Source organism: Malaclemys terrapin, chromosome 3 (assembly GCF_027887155.1).
Source record: "Malaclemys terrapin pileata isolate rMalTer1 chromosome 3, rMalTer1.hap1, whole genome shotgun sequence".
Lineage (NCBI taxonomy): Eukaryota > Metazoa > Chordata > Testudines > Emydidae > Malaclemys > Malaclemys terrapin.
The window spans coordinates 95,627,267-95,649,215 of NC_071507.1; the positions used below are offsets into that span (position 1 = coordinate 95,627,267).

Below are 21,949 nucleotides of genomic sequence, written 5' to 3' on the forward strand. Positions count from 1 at the left end.
CGAGAGAGAGTGGACCCCCGAGAAGGGCTGTCTCACTAACGGGGGCACCCCCCACGGACCACACGGGGCCAAGAGTGGGCATGATCCGTGAGTCCATGACAGCCAGGTCCTCACCCTCTTTCATGTTCAAATGGCTCTTGAAGATTCACACCTTCCACAATAACCACACATTAAAACTCCTTTTCCACCCCAAAACTACCTTAGAGAAAGAGAATCTGAGATCAGGAAGCAAACTTTAAAAGAAGAAAGAAGAAACCTCCCTAAGGCCTGGTCTACACTAAGAGTTTAGGTCAAATTTAGCAGCGTTAAATCGAATTAAGCCTGGACACATCCACACGATGAAGCCCTTTCTTTCGACTTAAAGTGCCCTTTAAATCAGTTTCTTTACTCCACCTCCGACGAGGGGATTAGCACTGAAATCGGCCTTTGCAGGCCGGATTTGGGGTAGTGTGGACAGAATTCGACGTTATTGGCCTCCGGGAGCTATCCCACAGTGCTTCATTGTGACCGCTCTGGACTGCACTCTCAACTCAGATGCACTGACCAGGTAGACAGGAAAAGCAAACTTTTGAATTTCATTTCCTGTTTACGCAGCGTGGAGAGCACAGGTGACCACGCAGAGCTCATCAGCACAGGTAACCATGATGGAGTCTCAGGATCGCGAAAGAGCTCCAGCATGGACCGAATGGGAGGTACGGGATCTGCTCGCCATATGGGAGACGAATCAGTGCTAGCTGAACTCCGTAGCAGTAAACGAAATGGCAAAATATTAGAAAAAATCTCAAAGGCCATGAAGGACAGCGGCCATAACAGGGATGCACAGCAGTGCCGTGTGAAAATTAAGGAGCTAAAGCAAGCCTACCACAAAGCCAGAGAGGCAAATGGAAGGTCCAGGGCAGAGCCACAAACATGCCGCTTCTATGCAAAGCTGCATGCCATGCTAGGGGGTGCAGCCACCACTACACCAACCGTGTGCTTTGACTCCATCAATGGAGAATCACGCAACAGGGAAGCGGGTTCGGGATACGAGGAAGATGATGATGAAGACAATGAAGATAGCTCACAGCAAGGAAGCGGAGAAACCGGTTTCCCCAACAGCCAGGATATGTTTATCACCCTGGACCTGGAACCAGTAACCCCCGAACTCACCCAAAGAGTGCTCCCAGACCCTGAGGGCACACAAGGGACCTCCGGTGAGTATACCTTTGTAAATATTACACATGGTTTAAAAGCAAGCGTGTTTAATGATTAATGATTAATTTGCCCTGGCAATCACAGCCAGTACAGCTACTGGAAAAGTTTGTTAACGTGTATGGGTGTAACCCTTCTGCCCCTCTGAGTTGGCAGCAACAAGGGCCGGGTTCAGTATCTGGGGGTTCCGTTTCAATAACGCAATGCAAAACTGGCTCAAGTCCCCACCCAGTGACCTGGGACAATTACATAGCTCCCCCACCCCCCACCCCCCCGGGCACCTCTAGGAGGCAATAATTCCCCTCTCGCAAGCACGGAGTCTGAGTGTAGCAAAATCCTTTTAATAAAGGAGGGAAACAATGCGGCATTATGTTGGGGAAACACCACAAACAGGATTCATAACACAAACCATGAGCAAAAGACCCACCTCCAAGTAAGTTTGGCAGTGTACTTTTCCCCTCAGAGTCTTAAGTCCAATCACCCCAAAGTCCAACAACCCCAAAGTTTCTGTCCCTGGTCAGTGCCACCCCAGAGTTCAAAAGTTTATCTACAGAGTTTTACACCCCCCATCCCCCAGCCTGGGCGGAAACGGGGGGGGAGGGGCACACAGGATGTTAAGGGGCACCTTATGTGGTCTGAGGCCGACTGCCCCACTTCTCCATGGAGTTCTGCTGCAGGCTTTACCACAAATGGCTCCGCTCTACCAGCCGTGCCACGCCGCTCCACTAGCCGTCCCCGCACACGGCTCCACTCTGCTCCCCATTCCATGGGCCGCTCCAACCGTCCCACAAACTGCTCAGCTCTGCCAGCCGCTCCACTCCACCAGCCGTCCCATGAACCGCTCCAGCTGCCCCCGCAAATGGCTCAACTCCGCTCTGTGCCGCTCCGCTCCGCTCGCTGTTCTATGGGCCGCTCCAACCGTCCCACAAACTGCTTGGCTCTGCAAGCTGCTTAGCAATATATCTTCAGGCTGGTTAACACAGCACTCAGCTCAGCAATTTTAGCTCTTTTAGTGATTTCAGCTTGTAGTAGGGGAGCTGCAATGCTGGTGCACCATTGGCCCAAAGTGAATTCAGTTCAGCAACTTCTGGCTAGACTCCTAATGGAAGCAAACTTAGCTCTGCTATTCAACAATGGAGAGAGGGGACAGTGCAACTGGTGTTCCAGGCCCTCAAAGGGGGCCCATACCATCAGGTACATATACCTGTCCCCAATCTCTCTCAATTCACTGGGTTTTGTAACCCATGCCCCTTGTCTAGCAAGTGCTACTTAGTTACTGGTGACTCCCTGTGTCATACAACAGTTCCACTGGCCTTGATTCACAGAATCAGAGTAACAACACTTTATTCTTCCTGCCCCAATAACAGAGAAACTGGGGATCCCACACCAGCCAAAGTAATCACTTTCAGTTGTTGTTGTCCCAGGCTAGGCGGGTGGGTGCGCCTATGCAAACAAGATCAGCCCCTGAAGTTCTTTTCCACCCTCGCCATAATTCACCACCAGATGTCAGGGTAGAGCTTATCCTGACTCTGCTTACATGGGGATGGAGCAGAAATCCTCCAGGGACATCTCCAGAAAGCTCTCCTTCATTTACTCCCAAAGCCTTTGCAAAAGGTTTCTGGGGGGGGGCTGCCTTATCCCGTCCGCCATGGTAGGACACTTTACCACGCCAGGCCAGTAGCACGTAGTCTGGAATCATTGCATAACAAAGCATGGCAGCGTATGGTCCTGGTGTTTGCTGGCATGCAGACAACATCCGTACCTTATCTCTCTTTGTTATCCTCAGGAGAGTGATATCATTCACGGTCACCTGGTTGAAATGGGGTGATTTTATTAAGGGGACATTCAGAGGTGCCCGTTCCTGCTCGGCTTAACAGAAATGTTAAGAACCGGTGGGGGGGGGGGCGACTTCATGAGCTATGGCATTAAGGGGTAGGCTGGGTCCCCAAGGATAACGATAGGCATTTCAACATCCCCAATGGTTATTTTCTGGTCCGGGAAGAAAGTCCCTTCCTCCAGCTTTTGAAACAGACCAGAGTTCCTGAAGACGCGAGCATCATGTACCTTTCCCGGCCATCCCACGTTGATGTTGGTGAAACATCCCTTGTGATCCACCAGGGCTTGCAGCAGCATTGAAAAGTACCCCTTGTGGTTTATGTACTCAGTGGCTTGGTGCTCCGGTGACAAGATAGGGATATGGGTTCCGTCTATCGCCCCACCACAGTTTGGGAATCCCATTGCAGCAAAGCCATCCACTATGACCTGCACGTTTCCCAGAGTCACTACCCTTGATATCACCAGGTCTTTGATTGCGTTGGCTACTTGGATCACAGCAGCCCCCACAGTAGATTTGCCCACTCCAAATTGATTCCCAACTGACCGGTAGCTGTCTGGCGTTGCAAGCTTCCACAGGGCTATCGCCACTCGCTTCTCAACTGTGAGGGCTGCTCTCATCCTGGTATTCTGGCACTTCAGGGCAGGGAAAAGCAAGTCACAAAGTTCCATGAAAGTGCCCTTACGTATGTGAAAGTTTCGCAGCTACTGGGAATCGTCCCACACCTGCAACATGATGCGGTCCCACCAGTCTGTGCTTGTTTCCCGGGCCCAGAATCGGCGTTCCATGCCATGATCCTCTCCCAGTAACACCATGATTTGCACATTGCTGGGGCCTGTACTTTGTGAGAGGTCTATGTCCATGTCAATTTCCTCATCACTCTCGTCGCCGCGCTGCAATCGCCTCCTCACCTGGTTTTGCTTTGGCATGTTCTGGCTCTGCATATACTCCAGGACAATGCGCGTGGTGTTCATAGTGCTCATAATTGCCACGCTGATCTGAGCGGGCTCCATGATCCCAGTGCTATGGCGTCTGGGCTGAAAAAAAGGCGTGAAACTATTGTCTGACGGAGGGAGGGAGGGAGAGGTGAGTGACGACATGGCTTACAGGGAATTAAAATCAACAAAGGTGGCTGTGCATCAGGGAGAAACACAAACAACTGTCACACAGAATGGCCACCCCCCAAGATTGAACTTAAAACCTTGGGTTTAGCAGGCTGTAGATTTCACGGAGGAAGTGGGAAGCAAATTAATAGAACAAATCTGGTCCATTTATCTTTTACATGTTAGGCTGGCAGGAGACGGTGCAGCATGACTGATAGCCATCGGCATCTTCTGGGTGCTTGGCAGAAGATGCTGCATTATGACTGCTAGCCATCATCGTCAAGAAGGTTCAATAGGACTGCTGGCAGGACTGAGTCTCCAGGAGACAAAACATGTCTGCCCAGGTGCCTCTGACCCAACTCACGGAGGAATACGACCATGATGGATACCAATCGTAATACACCATCCACTGCCAAAAGGCAAGGAGCTGCTGCTGTGTAGCAATGCAGTACCATGTCTGCCAGCACCCAGATGACATATGGTGACGGTGAGCTGAGCTGAGCAGGCTCCAGGATTGCCATGGTATGTTGTCTGCACAGGTAACCCAGGTAAAAAGGTGTGAATCGATTCTCTGCCGTTGCTCTGATGGAGGGGGAGGGGCCTGACGACATGTACCCAGAACCCCCCGCGACACTGTTTTTGCATCATCAGGCATTGGGATCTCAACCCAGAATTCCAATGGGCGGCGGAGACTGTGGGAACTGTGGGATAGCTACCCAGAAGTCGACACTAGCCTCGGTACTGTGCACGCGGTCCGCCGACTTAATGCACTTAGAGCATTTTATGTGAGGACACACAAAATCGACTGTATAAAACCGATTTCTATAAAACCGGCTTCTATAAATTCGACCTAATTTCGTAGTGTAGACATACCCTAAATTAACACGCTCATCTGTGAGACAAGGTGGGTGAGGTAATATCTTTTATTGGACCAACTTCTGTTGGTGAGAGAGACAAGCTTTCACACTACGCAGAGCTACGAGCTACATATGTTCATCCGTCTCTCCTTGTAAGTCCTTGTCTCTCTACCCCTCCTTAGGAAGCAGCTTTCTTTCTTTGTGTTGTGTGGCACTTGACAGTGACATTAATATATATATGACATACTAATAAAACATGTAATATATACAAATGGCTGACAGTCTGAACTGTTGATTTTCCAGTTTCAGAAGACTTTTTTTACAATGGCATATACTTAGTAATACATGCTGCTTTTTATCATAAACAGCTGTATTCCAGTAGTAAGCAACTTTATGGATTTCTCATCAGTGATAATTACAACAATAAAAATTAATTTTAGTTCCCCAAACACAATTTATTCTCTATCTGAATATAGTCATTAAATTAACAAACCAAACCCAAATGCCATAGAAGACTAACTTCTTCACTTAACACTGCAAAATGGACTATAGATAAATAATTAATTTAGAATGGGACAAATTCATCCCAATTGTAACTTCATAGGCTTTAACAGAGACTTATACTCTCACTGACTTTGAATCAGGCCCTAAAAATGCAACTATGTTAAAAATAAAATTCCCCATGTGATTTCCTTTAAGTTTCTATGAGAAATGACACATCCCTTACAGCTTCTCATTGATCACAGCTTGAGCCCACAAAGTGACATGTGAAAGGTGGTAAAAAAAAAAAGAACACATAAGGACTAGAAAACAGATTGTGTATGTTATTGATTTACTAAGTAAAGTTTTGCCAAGTTTAAGTAAAGGACACAGAAAAGAGGCATGACCTACAGCATTTGACCTAACTAAATCTGTAGTAGTGGACATTCTCAGAACAGTTGTTCACAGAATCTACATAATATTAATGAAATAAAGGGCTAGAATATGAAATTAAAGTGATTAAAAATTGGCTAAACTAGCAAAATACACTACTATGTATATTGTACCAGTAGGCCTAGTAAAGAGAAGTGCTGTGATAAAATTAAAGATTCAGCATTCATAATAAATGTTTAGTGAATATAATGCTTATGAAAGCATTTGATTGATAGCTCTGGAGGCTAGTATCTTCTTTTTATCCACAGAACAGGATCAGTCCATCCAGCAGAAATGCAATCTTCCCCACACTACCCTGTCAATGACCTTCAACTCGGACGACTTCAGACATCAAGAGGGTTTGTAATGACCATTCACTGGTTTCTCTGCTTGGACTGTCATCAAGGGTGCCAATCAGTGCCAAATTTGGTAGCGTTTTTGATCTGGACACCTGTGTGCTAGGAAATAGACCCAAGATAACTAGCCCATTTCACATAGGCCTCTGAACATCTTTTATACAGTAATAACTTGCATTTGTGACAGATCTAGGCAAAGTTTGATTCACTGACCTGGCAATGAAAGACTATATCCTGGTGCCAGTTACCCCCAAGCTACCTAGTATATTTGCCAGACAATATATTATAATGTACAGTAATTAATTTTTCTTAACAAGATTTTTTCCCTAAAATTTTACCTGTGTTTCCCAAAGTTTCCTTCTAAGGAGCACCACATGAAGTTTGTAATTTTACAAATAAGGATATTTAAAAGAATGATTTGTAGATAATGAGGAAACTGTGTCTGTGGAGTAGGGAGAGGGAGAAGGAAATTTCTTCGCTTAAATGTAATATTGGAACTTTTCCAGTTAACCAGTGTTCAAATGATCTGTTTCCTTACCTGGGACCCTTTTTGCCCAGTTGATCATGTGCACCAGTTCCCTGTCTGCAAGGTTGGTCAACAGGGTCATCATGGAGGCTTCACTGAAAGGTCTGTTAGGATCATACTCTGAATAGACTATGGGTGGTTCAGCTTCCAGTAAGGCACTGACCATCTGCTCTGCTGTAAGGGACAAAGCTGGACTGTTCTTCTTGCTATGCTTAATCACAAGAGGACTTGTCCAGAGGGTGGGGGTTCTCATCTCAGTAGAAGAAGTCCCTGCAATCCTGGCATCCTGTTCCTCTCTTTGACGTTTGTGTTTCAGCATACGTCCACCTCTGCGGTCTTTTCGGATCCCTGGAGAGACATAAGAATATGATTAGCTACCTTTCCTTAAACTTGTACAACTAATCATGTTTATAACTTCAACCAATCAGCAGATCTTTGGGTAGAGTCATGCAGCACTTCTTTTGGGTTTGTTTTCCCAAGAAGCAACAGAGGGTCCTGTGGCACCTTTAAGACTAACAGAAGTATTGGGAGCATAAGCTTCCGTGGGTAAGAACCTCACTTCTTCAGATGCAAGTAATGGAAATCTCCAGAGGCAGGTATAAATCAGTATAGAGATAACGAGGTTAGTTCAATCAGAGAGGGTGAGGTGCTCTGCTAGCATCCCAAGAATCAGTCGTAAACACAGAATCTTAAGCTAGTACACAGGGGGAACGTTATGTATATCTGTAAAGTAGAATATTAAGAATGCTTCTTTATTGTAAGTGATTCAGAACATTTAAATGGATTTGGTTTTGGGACAGGCTTGTCAACCACCAGCCTGGGGGAGCCATGATTTGATGCTCCACTCCTCTCAAAAAATAAAAAAATCAGTAACTGAACTGAATAAATATTGTCCTACTATATGAACTGCCAAAGCATGCCCTAGCTTCTAGCATACAACTAATCACACGCGTTTCACTGAGCAGGTCATCAGGGATAGCTGCACGCTATGTGTGGCTCAAATAGATAACAAATGTTGGACCCCAAAACTGCTCATGAATGCTGCGGTGCTAGTGTTGAAAGCCATAAGAGGTTTGAATCCACAAACTATTTTAATTATAACTTAATCCAGCACCGAACACTTGTTCTTTGTTAGTGGGGAAGAACCACTCAGGGAGGTTTTCCCCATCATATGTTGTTCAGATACTATGGTAATGAGTGCTACATAAGCAGACAAAAACTATATAATAAGGATAAATATAAAATGAGAAGATAGGTCACATGGCAACCCTCTTGTTAAGTGAAGAGAAGCACAGAAAATATACCTGGACTGTAAGATTTCTGGAGCATGAACTGTCTTTGTTCCTTATTTGGATAGTGCTTAGCACAGTGAGGCCCTGATCCTTGATTGGGATACCTGCCATAGTAGTCATAACAGCAGCAGTAACAACAGAAGGCCTGGCCTGAGCAGAACAAATTCTCCCTTTCTGGAAAAAGTTACAAGGAAAAATAGTCTGAAGGGGCCTAGGTGGGTTCCATCAATGCAGAGAGAAGACAGAGATCAGATAGGGAACTGGGGAGGAGGCTGCGAGAATAGTTTAGAACAGAGGTTCTCAAACTGGGTTCGGGACTGGGAGGTTATTCCATGGGGGGTCGTGAGCGGTCAGCCTCCACCCTAAACCCTGCTTTGCCTCCAGCATTTATAATGGTGTTAAATATATAAACAAGTGTTTTTAATTTATAAGGGGGGGTCGCACTCAGAGGCTTGTACTCACTTTGTACTTTGTACTCACCAGTACAAAAGTCTGAGAACCACTGGTTTAGAAGAACCACCAGAGAGTGGTCAAGAGATATCATGCTGATTGGGTGGGGTGGATGTGTCATATTGGGCACTCACTGCACCCACTGAAAAGCAATTCATCTCAAGCCCTCTCAAAGGTGTCAAAATCGTCACGCTTATGGGCATGCTTTAAATATAACAAGGGGTCCCAAATTTGGTAGCATTGACACCACACTCCCCACCCCAGCACAGTGCTTTCTTTCTGTAAACAAACATCCATATAAATGGTTTTCAAACTTTTCCATAATGTGAACCAATGTTACAAGATAAGACACCCACCCACCCACCCACACACTCCATAAAGAAAAGGAGGGTGGCCATGACTCTCCTGAAACCTGTTCATGACCTCCAGGCTGAGAATCTCTGATCTATATGAATAAACATCTTGCCACAGAAAATGACATTTCACTGAACCAGGGCAGTGTGAAGAGGGCAGAAATTTTATTCTACTCTACTAATACTCTGTAGCTCTGCTAACCATATTCAATGAATCTTTCCACATACACTGGGTTCATTAAATCTCTCACACCCATCACCTGACCTTTTCATGTTTTACCCATTAGTTAAACTAATATTTTTTCTAAGCCAAGTACCTTAAAAGGTTTGCTATTCCCATTTTTCATAAATTCATTGCTATTTTTCCTACCACAAAGGCTTCCTAACAGCAGGAACAAAAGACATATTGGCAAAACTTCATCCTACACCAATTCTCACAAGTAGAATCCTGGAGACTATTGAATTAGAGATCTTAACTACTATTTTCTGTTGCGTGGTTTATAGGACTATGATGTTTGTGAATTAAAACTTGCCTATGAAATCAGCAAGCACAATTGTGCGAAAAAAAGCCATGTGGTTCACATATACTAGAACACATCATAACTTCACCACATCCTGGATTATAGAATCGCTGATTCAACACATCTCTGGTTTAAAAAAAAAATTCAGATTGATTGAAATATAAAATGTGCCTGTCTATGAAACCTGTTAACATTTACCCGCTTGCTGTGATTAGCATTATAGAATCGATTGACATGCAAATTCATGCCTATTTTGTGTAGGCCAAGCCCACTCCAAAACCCATCTATTAAAAATCACCACTTGGCATTAGCAAGAATGCAACATTCTGTTGTGTGTGAAAAAGACTTTTTCTTATATGCTTTGCCCATCCAGTCATTCCTTCTTCCCAGATCATTGTTTCACAGAATGATAGGTTTGGTGTTAGTAGAGGTTGAAACCAGAAGACCACATCTGAACTGGCACTTAGGTCATAAGAAAGCTTTGCGCCTGGGGGTAGAGGCAAGATGGTCTCATCACAATTCCTCCTCACACATTCTCAATACCACCAAATTATTTACATTCCTGATAAAGTCACATGGCTCATTACAGCAAAGAAGATCAGAGAACATTCACTTAGAGCACAACATGTGATATGCTGTAAACCAACACCAGATAGTACCATTCAGTGGTCAAATAGACCTGCACTGAAGACAAAAAAAGATCACATGAACATTTTAGGCCCAGAAATATTCCAAGATTCAATAAGTGTATACACTAATAATTAATTTCCATACAGGTTTAAAGCACAGTTCTTTTTTAAATTAATTTTTTGTTTAAAAACAATGGTTTAAATTAACGGGGGGGAGTATTTCACAAAACACAAGGAAACTTTTGTGAAACCTAAAAAAAAGTTCTGCATGTTTTGTAAACTCCAAACAACCACTGGATTCTTCAGTCATCATTGTGTATTCACTACCTCAGAAGTACTAAGTATGACAAACAGAAGGAGACCATCAACTCTACTAAGACACTTTAGACAATCTTTAAAATATCCTTCTTCTTGGTTTCAAACATATGTTCATGCAAATATGTCGGTGAATATGAATAGTAACAATCAATCTGTGAAACCAGTTATTACTAATAGGGATAGTGAGTCTAAAAGCTGCAGTAATAACAAAACATTGCAAACCTCTTGAAAAGGGATGATACAAATAACTGATGAGCATGTAATCATGCAAGTAGAGATTGTATCATAATGCATATGCACAAAAAGGCTAAAATAAGTCTGCACACAATCTTAATTCTGGCATTTACTAACATTTGACTGCTTAACTTTGCAATGTTAATATTCCTTTAATGCATTATATATATTTTATATAACAAAAATAACATAGTACACAGGAATTGCTGTATCTATAACTGAAATGTAGTTATCACTAGATGAAACAACAGCTATTGAACAGCGCACATTAGGACAGGACATGAGTGCAGTATTCTGTAAAAACTGTAGAGCAATTTAAGTAGGCTAAATGAGAATTCAGACCAGCAGTGAATATCCCCACTGTTGCAGTAAGTAACATAGGATCTTAATGGACCACAAGTGGTCAGATCCTTAGTTTTACATCACATTCAAAAGACAGTGCCTACAGCAGTCCAGATCCCACCTTAGTAGCAAGCTGGGGCCCTGGTTCAGTAGCGACGGAGACTGAAAATGTTATTGAAGACCCATATGTTGCAGCTGTGGCATTCTTCTCAAGGTATCCAGTTAAAACAAAAACAAAAAAAACCCATGACCTAGTCCAACTCCTTGTAGCTTGTGAGAACTCTCCATAGCACTGATTAAACTGGTAGCAATGCAGGCCTTATCACCTTTCTTCAAGAAATCATCTGAAAGTTCATCATTGATGTGCAACTTGACCTCAGCTAGCCATTCATTTTCAGTGACAACTTCTTGTTTGTTGATTTGTCAATCGGTGTGCAAAGCTATATAAATTACTTCACTCCTTGCATGCCCTTAACGTCAGGTCAGACAGGAGATCTTGGCTCTATGATAGTGGGCTCCTAAGGGGCTTTCTGACTCTATATAGTAGGTCAATGTGCACTTTATCTTAGAAAAACAGACTTATAAATGTAAGCATTAATGTAAACTTTTTTTGTAATAAAAACTGGTTTTTATCCTCAGTACTCTCTAATTTGGAAGGGCTTTTTTTGTTTGTTTTGAAAGAATAACAACTGAAAAGAGTTTCTCTCCCATCATTCTTGGCTTTGGTCCATGATCAAAGACAGATCCTAAAAGGGAATTGTAGATATTCCTCCCTTTATTGTATGGTAATTCTCACTATTCTCTCCATAAACCTTTTCTTCTTGGTACCACTTACGTTCCTGAAAGGAGGGCAGGATAGCAATGTTTCTCCATCAATAGGCTGGAAGATGACTTGTCTATTGTGAGTCTATTTCCTTTCCTTCTCCCCAAATCTAATATCATCTCTATGAAAGACATCCATTCTTTAGGCTGTGCTCACGATCATGACATAAGAGCCTTCCCGTACCCATTGTTCTGTAGTGTATATCTCAGTTCTCCTATTTAGCTTCAGTCACAGAAGGGTAATTAATGATGGCAAACAGCACGTTCATATCTGTTTACCCCACAAAACACCACATGGATCTTTTATTTACAATTTGCAGTACTAATACTATATTGAAGATTTCTTAAACAGGTTTGTTATCATAGAATCATAAAAGATTAGGGTTGGAAGGGACCTCAGGAGGTCATCTAGTCCAACCCCCTGCTCAAAGCAGGACCAACACCAACTAAATCATCTGAGCCAGGGCTTTGTCAAGCCGAGCCTTAAAATCCTCCAAGGATGGAGATTCCACCATCTCCCTAGGTAACCCATTCCAGTGCTTCAAATGACAAATATATGTAGATCCAGAATATTTGTCCTCCTGCGGGCAGTTGCTTAGCAACATGAAATAACCAATGGTTTCCTATAGAACAGTGATACTCAGATCTCAGTGGTTTAGGAGCCAAATTACCCAAAAGAGCCACAGTAGTGTGAATTCATTGTTTCATTTACTAATTTGTGTGTGTGTGTGTGTGTGTGTGTGTGTGTACACAGAGAGAGAGAGAGCAAAATGACTGACCAAGTATTATTATTTCATCAACTACAATTGGTTAATAACATCCAAATTGATTATAAAAGCATCTGGGTTGGTTAATAACTAAGATTGGCTAATAATTAAAAGCACACCGTTTTTTAATATCATGTGTTGCAAAGAGCTGCAGGAGACACTTTAAAGAGTCACTTGCAGCTCGTGAGCCTCAGTCTGAGTATCACTGCTATAGAAACACTAATTATTCTGCTTTTTGTTTGTTTCGTTAAGAAAGCCGTGCTGAATCAAAAATCAAAATCTGGTTTCTAGTATCTCCTGCAGACTGTTTATATCTATATCTAGATATATATATATATATATAGATAGATAGATAAATATAAAAGCAGAAATATTTAAATCAGCTGTACAGACTGCATGTGATGAAATAATGGAGAAAACCCTATATGCACTTGTAGCATGGTAACAAATTTGATTACTATCACCCCTTTCGCCTGAGTATCTCAAAGCAGCTAACAAACATATGTGAGTTAAGTTCCCAATGCTCCTGAGAAGTAGGAAACTGGGATATGGTGAGATTAAGTGACTTGTCCAAGGTCACACAATATATACGTAGCAGAGCTGAAAATAGACCCTAGATCACCTGACACATTGCTGTGCCTTAACCATGAGTATCTTGTCTATTAAGTCACTGTTTGAAATACATTTAACGGAAACTTTTGGCCCACAAAAACTGTGCAATTTTTTGAGCACATGAATGCCAGATGCGTGCAGCAAGCTGGAGATTTGTGGATGCAGCCCTGACCTGTACATGCCCACTGGGCATTTTGCATATTCAGCTCACACATTTTTGCACATGTATTTTTAAAAATCTGGATTCTATGACAGAGGAAAAAGTTTTGTTCACATAAATGAAATATTGCTTTTTAATGTTGTTGTTTAATTCTGCAGATGCAATTGACTGGACTGGCACAGGAGTTCTGTGCTGCTTGAAGCAAAAAACATTCCAGCTCTACCTCAAATTCCCTACTTCCTTGTATTGTTGCAGGCTATGAATTTAATGGTAGAGACAGCCAGAGGGTCTGGGAGAGGAGCCATCTTACATTATCTTTAAAAACCTGCTCCCTGAGTTAGAATACCACCTCAGAAACAAAATACTCAAGAATTAAGGCATTAATTTGTCAACATGGTGGCCCAAAATAATAACTTACAAGGACCATCCCTTCCTTCATGCCTGGTCTCTTTGTCTTCTAACCTCTAAACACTCTAGAGTAAAGCTACTTCTAAACAGCCTGCTACCTCTCAATTTCAGGGTCCTATAGTCGATACCCATTAGACTGAAATCCATAAGGATGACAGATAGGTAAAAATCCAAAAATTTACAAGGCAAGGAATCCAATAGTCCTGGAAACCGGACACTTCTATCAAGCTAAGAAAGCAAATATCTGAGAGGGCAGGAGAGTTAGAGTCTGGTTACTAGGCAACTGGTTGTAGGTAGCAGCTTCTCTCCAAGGACCCGAATACTGCTTTGTTTTTCCCCATCAGTGCTACTGCATATAGAATTTCTGCTGATTTGCCAAATAAACAGATTTTAAGATGGGAAAGAAGCTTCCATCTAGACATTTGCTGCATAGCTTTGGGCTTTAGCCCTCCTGAACCAGAAATATTTTCTCCCCATTTTGGATTTCTGGTATATAGACTTTCCTTTTTTCTTTTTTTTTCTGGTCATTTTATTCCATCTTCAACAATACAATTGGTTTATCTTATGAGATTAGATCAAATATATGGTTTTCGGCTATCAATCATTTTATCTGTGCAACTTGTATGACAGTGTGGTGTTTCACTGCAATAACCTACTATATTATATACAATAGCAAAACCTCATAGACTCCTTTCCCAATACATGTACAATCTTTCTCCTGTAAAGAATCCCACATTTAGAAGGAACTGATATAATTAAGCAGTGGATTTAATTTAAAGACTGGATTAAACAATAATATGACTAAAAATATAAACACCTGATGAAAAGAAAGAAGATTTCAGAACTACACAAAACCAAGCAGAAACAAGTGAAAAGGATAATATGAGAAACAAGACATAATGATCAAATTGTAGAGAAAAATGTTCAATAAAAGAATTCTATACAGACAGAAGTTAAGAGAAAATTGTAAAAATTGTTAAAAAGGAATTGGAGAGAAATCTAAGGAAACAACAGTTATTTTGCAGAAGTCTTTAAAGAGAGGGAAGAAGAAGCTGAGCTGCCAAAGACAGTGATCATACTTTTTGGCCTACTATTACATATAGTGTAGGCAAAACAAACATAAGCATTAATGAAATAATGATGAATTATACTCGGTAGAAATAGGAAATAATGAAAAATTGAATTGCTACTATACTTCTGAAATTGCCAAACTATCCAAAACCTTAAAATGCAATCATTTTTTAGATAACTGTGGTTTCTCCACCAGTAAGTCCATGCCATTTTGAAATGTAAGGATATGGGTGTGGAAGTGGGGAGGTGTCCAGCTGCTTTCTCTTCCTCTTGAGAGCATTACAATGGATGAAATCGTTCAACATTACACTGGGCAGACCTCAGCCTTCCAGTCCTCTTAGGACTTATAAAGAAGAGGCCAGTTCAAATAGATAGGTACTTTCTAAATGTTCTAGTAATAATCAACCTCTTCTAGTGAAAACTTGCACATTATTTGCAGATAAATAGAGATAAATTGTCCAATGTACCAAAGGTACCTATTAAGCTGTTATCTTAATCATTCTAATTTGTATGAGTGAATATTAGCATGAACTGGGTGAAACAGAATAAATTTAAGAATAAACTGTATGCAATATATACGATTATAATTATATCACCATTTGTGATTTTCTCTAGTCCTTTGCAATGAAATATGGAAATGACAGGGTCTGTTAATGGATTGCTGTGTTCTACATTTGAGAGATGAAGTGGGAATAGAAACTGTTAGTGTAGTGGATGAGTGGCACTGCCTGCACAAGTTGTAGGTATAATCCAGCCCACTTGCACACTGAAAAAAAAAAGTTATAACTGTTTAATTAAAAATCAGATGCTCCTTCCCAAAAATGTACTTGGTTCAATTTATTTTTCTTACAGACCATGACTGGATACTACAATTCTCATCAGAATGCAGATAATATTTTGGGGGTGCGAGTTGGGTTGTTTAAGATACTCTATAGTCTACATTTATTTGCAGATGTAACTTTACTTCATTTCCAGAATTTAGACTCCATGCAACTTGGAAGCTTCTTTACCCTTGCTGGTGCCAAAAAATACATATAGTAAAATTAGTGACACTTCTTCTAATTGAGTTGGAAACTGATTTGATTAACAATTTGAAAGCATAAATATAATAGAGAATAATGAAAAATGATTTAATTTAGCAGCAATGGAAACACTAGTATGGACTGGGCACTGACAGAAAAAAGGAATGTATGTGACGTGCACACAGAATGGCATCAGCAGGACATGGATCAATACTCTCTGACATGTCCTATCACACAAAGAACTGGAAAGGAGAAGGATTTGCCCAACTGCTTTGTGTCTACACTAAAACCTCTACAATTGCTACCACTGGTGGAGCTGCACTAGTGGTAGTACAAGGGTGAGAGATTTCCCAGGAAAAGTAGCATAGACAAGCCAATAGTGGCATGGTTGGCACTAAACATGGTATCGTCTGAACACAGCATGGTCAATACTTAGAATACATGGCAGCTAGTTATGTTTCACTCTTGCCAGAGGCCTGTACTGACACATCTAACCACTTCAGTGCCTTTATTTTGCTTTATACACAGGACCCCCCAATCATGCACTTCTTTAAATCAATAGTTTTAACAAAGTGAAGTGAAATTAAGCTCTAAGGGTACCCCAAAAATATATGGTTGCTGGGGCTGCTATCTGGCCTAGATAAGAGCAGAAGGCTGTGTTGTATTGTTTTTTCAAACCAATTTTCATTATTTTAAAAACTATGTTTATAGAAGATGGAGATTTGCCGAAGCCACTTATGATTATGTTCTAGGTCCAAATGTTCTATTGTGTTTCAGCATGATGGTCCTCCCAAAGAAATTTAGAGGCCTGGCAGACTGAGATGCTTTCTTTTTCCATTTTGTTCTCTCTCTATAAATTACTGTGATCATTGGGAAGCTGACTGTGAAAATATTCCAAATTCAAGATTTATAGATATTAATGTACTACTTTTGGAATCAGTTCAGACCATCTGAACACTCATTTATTATAGAATGCTTTTAAGAATGCCATTAAATAGAAACTTGAATGGTGCTGGAGTCCCAGCTGGGTAAACAATTACTTTAAAAGAGAATTGTTGTCAGGAATTAGCTGAAAAAAATTTAGAATTAAGGTCTGTCTTAAAACAAATGTATATTCAACTGCACAGTTAAGGTGGTAGCCCATAAACACTTGCCCAAATCCATAGAACTAGACTGGGACTTGGACTACGCATCTTATGTAAGGGAGGAAGAGGGAGTGTGTAGACCATCCAGGTCGATCGGAGTTCCTAGACTTTACGTTCAGGTGTGTAGGAGGACATGGATGCTGCTTATTTCCCATCCAGACAAAGTGGATATAGAATGAGCAGAGCCTGGTCTTCACACCCCACATCACTGACAAACAAAGCTGAGTTGGCACAGAGGCGGTGGTCATTTGTTGCTGTTATAGACCAGCAGCAAAATTATAACACCCCCACCCAAAGCAAGAACGAAACACAAAGGAATTGTGAATCACTGGTGTTTCCCATAGTCATAATGCCTGAAGGACATGCTTATGGGGATATGGGTTACACACCACCACCTGGCTCTTCTGAATCCTTCCCACATCAATCATCGGATGTTACTTATGGTATGAACAAGGCTTCACTATCCCTGTTTACCCTGGGCCCTCTTTGCATGTCCTGTGTTGTTAAGACCCATATATTTTCCCTCTCTGAGGATATGTAGAGCTATCTGAGCTAGCTTTGGTCTAGTTAGATCAAATGGCAGTGGAGCTGCAGCAGCATGGGCAGCATTAACTGGGTACACATAGATACATGAGTGGCCACTGCCTATGCTACTGCAGCTTCACCACTACTGCAATGCATCCAAGGGTGTTGAAGGAGTTGGCTAATGTGATTGCAGAGCCATTGGCCATTATCTTTGAAAACTCGTGGCGATCAGAGGAGGTCCCAGATGATTGGAAAAAGGCAAATATAGTGCCCATCTTTAAAAAATGGGAAGAAAGAGAACCTGAGGAATTAGAGACTGGTCAGCCACACCTCAGTCCCCAGAAAAAATCATGGAGCAGGTCCTCAAGGAATCCATTTTGAAGCACTTGCAGGAGAGGAAGGTGATCAGGAACAGTCAACATGGATTCACCAAGGGCAAGTCATGCCTGACCAACCCATTTGCCTTCTATGATGAGATAACTAGCTCTATGGATATGGGGAAAGCAGCGGACATGACATACCTTGACTTTAGCAAAGCTTTTGATATGGTCGCCCACAGTATTCTTGCCAGAAGTTAAAGAAGTATGGGCTGGATGAATGGATTATAAGGTGGATAGAAAGCTGGCTAGATAATAGGGCTCAACCGGTAGTGACGAATGGCTCGATGTCTAGTTGGCAGCCGGTCTCAAGCAGAGTGCCTCAGGGATTGGTCCTAGACCAGTTTTGTTCAACATTTTCATTAATGATCTGGATGATGGGATGGATTGCACCCTCAGCAAGTTTGCAGATGACACTAAGCTGGGGGGAGAAGTAGATATGCTGGAGGGTAAAGATAGGGTCCAGAGTGACCTAGACAAATTTGAGGATTGGGCCAAAAGAAATCTGATGAGGTTCAAGAAGGCTAATGGCATATTGGGCTGCATTAGTAGAAGCATTGCCAGCAGATTGAGGGAAGTGATTATTCCCCTGTATTTGGCACTGGTAAGGCCACATCTGGAGTACTGCATCCAGTTTTGAACGCCCCACTACAGAAAGTATCGGACAAATTGGAGAGTCCAGCGGAGGGCAACGAAAATGATTAGCAGGCTGGGGCACATGACTTATGAGAACAGGCTGAGGGAACTTGGCTTATTTAATCTGCAGAAGAGAAGAGTGAGGGGGGATTTGATAACAGCCTTCAACTACTTGAAGGGGGTTCCAAAGAGGTTGGTGCGAGGCTGTTCTCAGTGATGGCAGATGACAGAATTAGGAGCAATGGTCTCAAGTTGCAGTGGGGGAGGTTAGGGTGGATATTAGGAAAAGCTATTTCACTAGGAGGGTGGTGAAACACTGGAATGGGCTACCTAGGGAGGTGGTGGAATCTCCATCCTCAGAGGTTTTTAAGGCCCAGCTTGACAAAGCCCTGGCTGGGATGATTTAGCTGGGAATTGGTCCTGCTTTGAGCAGGGGGTTGGACTAGATGACCTCTTGAGGTCCCTTCCAACCCTAATGATTCTATACTGTTACTCAAACTAGCTTTGACCGAACTAAAATCAAAGGTAGCGTAGGTATGTCTGCATGTGCTACCATCACACTTCTGGACTGCAGACTAGGCACGCTCGGAGTTGTATTTTACATAGGATTCTTTCAGTTGGCCCCTTTTGCATATTCTTGCAGCTGCCCAATGGCACACTTGCCATGGCAAACACTCTGGCTTAATTCTTAACAAATGTCTACTCATCTGGATATCTTTAGTAATAAGGGGTTGTTAAATCTGACCAATCTTGGCATTTGTTATTAAATTGGTCCATTTTATACCCAGTGATTTTCTAAGGTATTTGCTTTCAGAATTATTTAGATATCTGTCTGTACCCTTTTGATGGATTTACACTTGCTCATGGCTATGGCTAAAGTCACATTCTAGTCTTTAGGCAGTAATAACTACCTTCAGTAATACTGAGATACAGCAAGTATTCAGAAGTACAAGGGGAAACTGCTAATCATGGGAAACTCTGGTAAAATCAGCAAGTTTTTAAGTGCTCCGCTTCTGTAGTTTGGGCATGCAGTTACTGGAACTGTACGTGCTAATTACTTATTTGTTCAATCAACTGGCCAACTATGTGTCTGATGGACCATCCTCCAGTACAAATACTTGGTTTTCATGTGCAAGTACAGTAACTGTATGTGCAAACTGAGTATGGAGTTGCTTGCAAACTCGGTATGCAGTTGCCTGACTTCATTTTTTAAAATCAGTGTCTTACTCTTAAGTCACTTTCCATCTTAGGAAAAGGAACTAGAGTTAAAATACAAGAATTTGCAATATCCAGTGCATCCATATTGATGTTCTTAAACTATAGTATAATGTTCTGAATACACATTAAGATCATGAATTTGAGATTCGTTGAATGCCCTCACTCTATAGGAGGTGCTCAGAACCCTGCACTCTCCTTATCCTGTTGTACCTACCATCAAGCAGGAACTGTAAATGCTTTGAAAGGTCGTTTAGCTTTCTTGTAGTTTCTGTAAGTACCTCCTTACTAGAGCAGGAATTGTAAAGCCTCTTATAGCGGCAGCACATTGGAAAAAGAGCTTTTCCATAATGATTCATAGATTCATAGATTCTAGGACTGGAAGGGACCTCGAGAGGTCATCGAGTCCAGTCCGCTGCCCGCATGGCAGGACCAAATACTGTCTAGACCATCCCTGATAGACATTTATCTAACCTACTCTTAAATATCTCCAGAGATGGAGATTCCACAACCTCCCTAGGCAATTTATTCCAGTGTTTAACCACCCTGACAGTTAGGAACTTTTTCCTAATGTCCAACCTAGACCTCCCTTGCTGCAGTTTAAACCCATTGCTTCTGGTTCTATCCTTAGAGGCTACGGTGAATAAGTTTTCTCCCTCCTCCTTATGACACCCTTTTAAATACCTGAAAACTGCTATTATGTCCCCTCTCAGTCTTCTCTTTTCCAAACTAAACAAACCCAATTCTTTCAGCCTTCCTTCATAGGTCATGTTCTCAAGACCTTTAATCATTCTTGTTGCTCTTCTCTGGACCCTTTCCAATTTCTCCACATTTTTTTTAAAATGCGGTGCCCAGAACTGGACACAATACTCCAGCTGAGGCCTAACCAGAGCAGAGTAGAGCGGAAGAATGACTTATCGTGTCTTGCTCACAACACACCTGTTAATACATCCCAGAATCATGTTTGCTTTTTTTGCAACAGCATCACACTGTTGACTCATATTTAGCTTGTGGTCCACTATAACCCCTAGCTCCCTTTCTGCCGTACTCCTTCCTAGACAGTCTCTTCCCATTCTGTATGTGTGAAACTGATTTTTCCTTCCTAAGTGGAGCACTTTGCATTTGTCTTTGTTAAACTTCATCCTGTTTACCTCAGCCCATTTCTCCAATTTGTCCAGATCATTTTGAATTATGACCCTGTCCTCCAAAGCAGTTGCAATCCCTCCCAGTTTGGTATCATCCGCAAACTTAATAAGCGTACTTTCTATGCAAATATCTAAGTCGTTGATGAAGATATTGAAAGCGCCGGTCCCAAAACAGACCCCTGCGGTACCCCACTCGTTATGCTTTTCCAGCAGGATTGGGAACCATTAATAACAACTCTCTGAGTACGGTTATCCAGCCAGTTATGCACCCACCTTATAGTAGCCCCATCTAAATTGTATTTGCCTAGTTTATCGATAAGAATATCATGCGAGACTGTATCAAATGCCTTACTAAAGTCCAGGTATACCACATCCACAGCTTCACCCTTATCCACAAGGCTCGTTATCCTATCAAAGAAAGCTATCAGATTGGTTTGACATGATTTGTTCTTCACAAATCCATGCTGGCTGTTCCCTATCACCTTACCACCTTCCAAGTGTTTGCAGATGATTTCCTTAATTACTTGCTCCGTTATCTTTCCTGGCACAGAAGTTAAACTAACTGGTCTGTAGTTTCCTGGGTTGTTTTTATTTCCCTTTTTATAGATGGGCACTATATTTGCCCTTTTCCAGTCTTCTGGAATCTCTCCCGTCTCCCATGATTTTCCAAAGATAATAGCTAGAGGCTCAGATACCTCCTCTATTAGCTCCTTGAGTATTCTAGGATGCATTTCATCAGGCCCTGGTGACTTGCAGGCATCTAACTTTTCTAAGTGAGTTTTAACTTGTTCTTTTTTTATTTTATCTGCTAAACCTACCCCCTTCCCATTAGCATTCACTATGTTAGGCATTCCTTCAGACTTCTCAGTGAAGACCGAAACAAAGAAGTCATTAAGCATCTCTGCCATTACCAAGTTTCCTGTTACTGTTTCTCCCTCTTCACTGAGCAGTGGGCCTACCCTGTCTTTGGTCTTCCTCTTGCTTCTAATGTATTGATAAAAAGTCTTCTTGTTTCCCTTTATTCCCGTAGCTAGTTGGAGCTCATTTTGTGCCTTTGCCTTTCTAATCTTGCCCCTGCATTCCTGTGTTGTTTGCCTAGATTCATCCTTTGTAATCCGTCCTAGTT

General features: G+C 42.0%; 1 protein-coding gene across 8 annotated transcripts in view; it reads right to left on the reverse strand.

Annotated features, from left to right (window-relative positions):
* The window catches only part of ESR1 (estrogen receptor 1), a 304,660-nt gene that overhangs the window by 76,245 nt on the left and 206,466 nt on the right, over window positions 1-21,949 (reverse strand). For all 8 annotated transcript variants that reach the window (XM_054023306.1, XM_054023304.1, XM_054023301.1 and 5 more), the window contains one exon: window positions 6,792-7,127. In XM_054023306.1, the coding sequence (XP_053879281.1) occupies window positions 6,792-7,127 (336 nt within the window). The remainder of the gene's footprint in view (window positions 1-6,791; window positions 7,128-21,949) is intronic.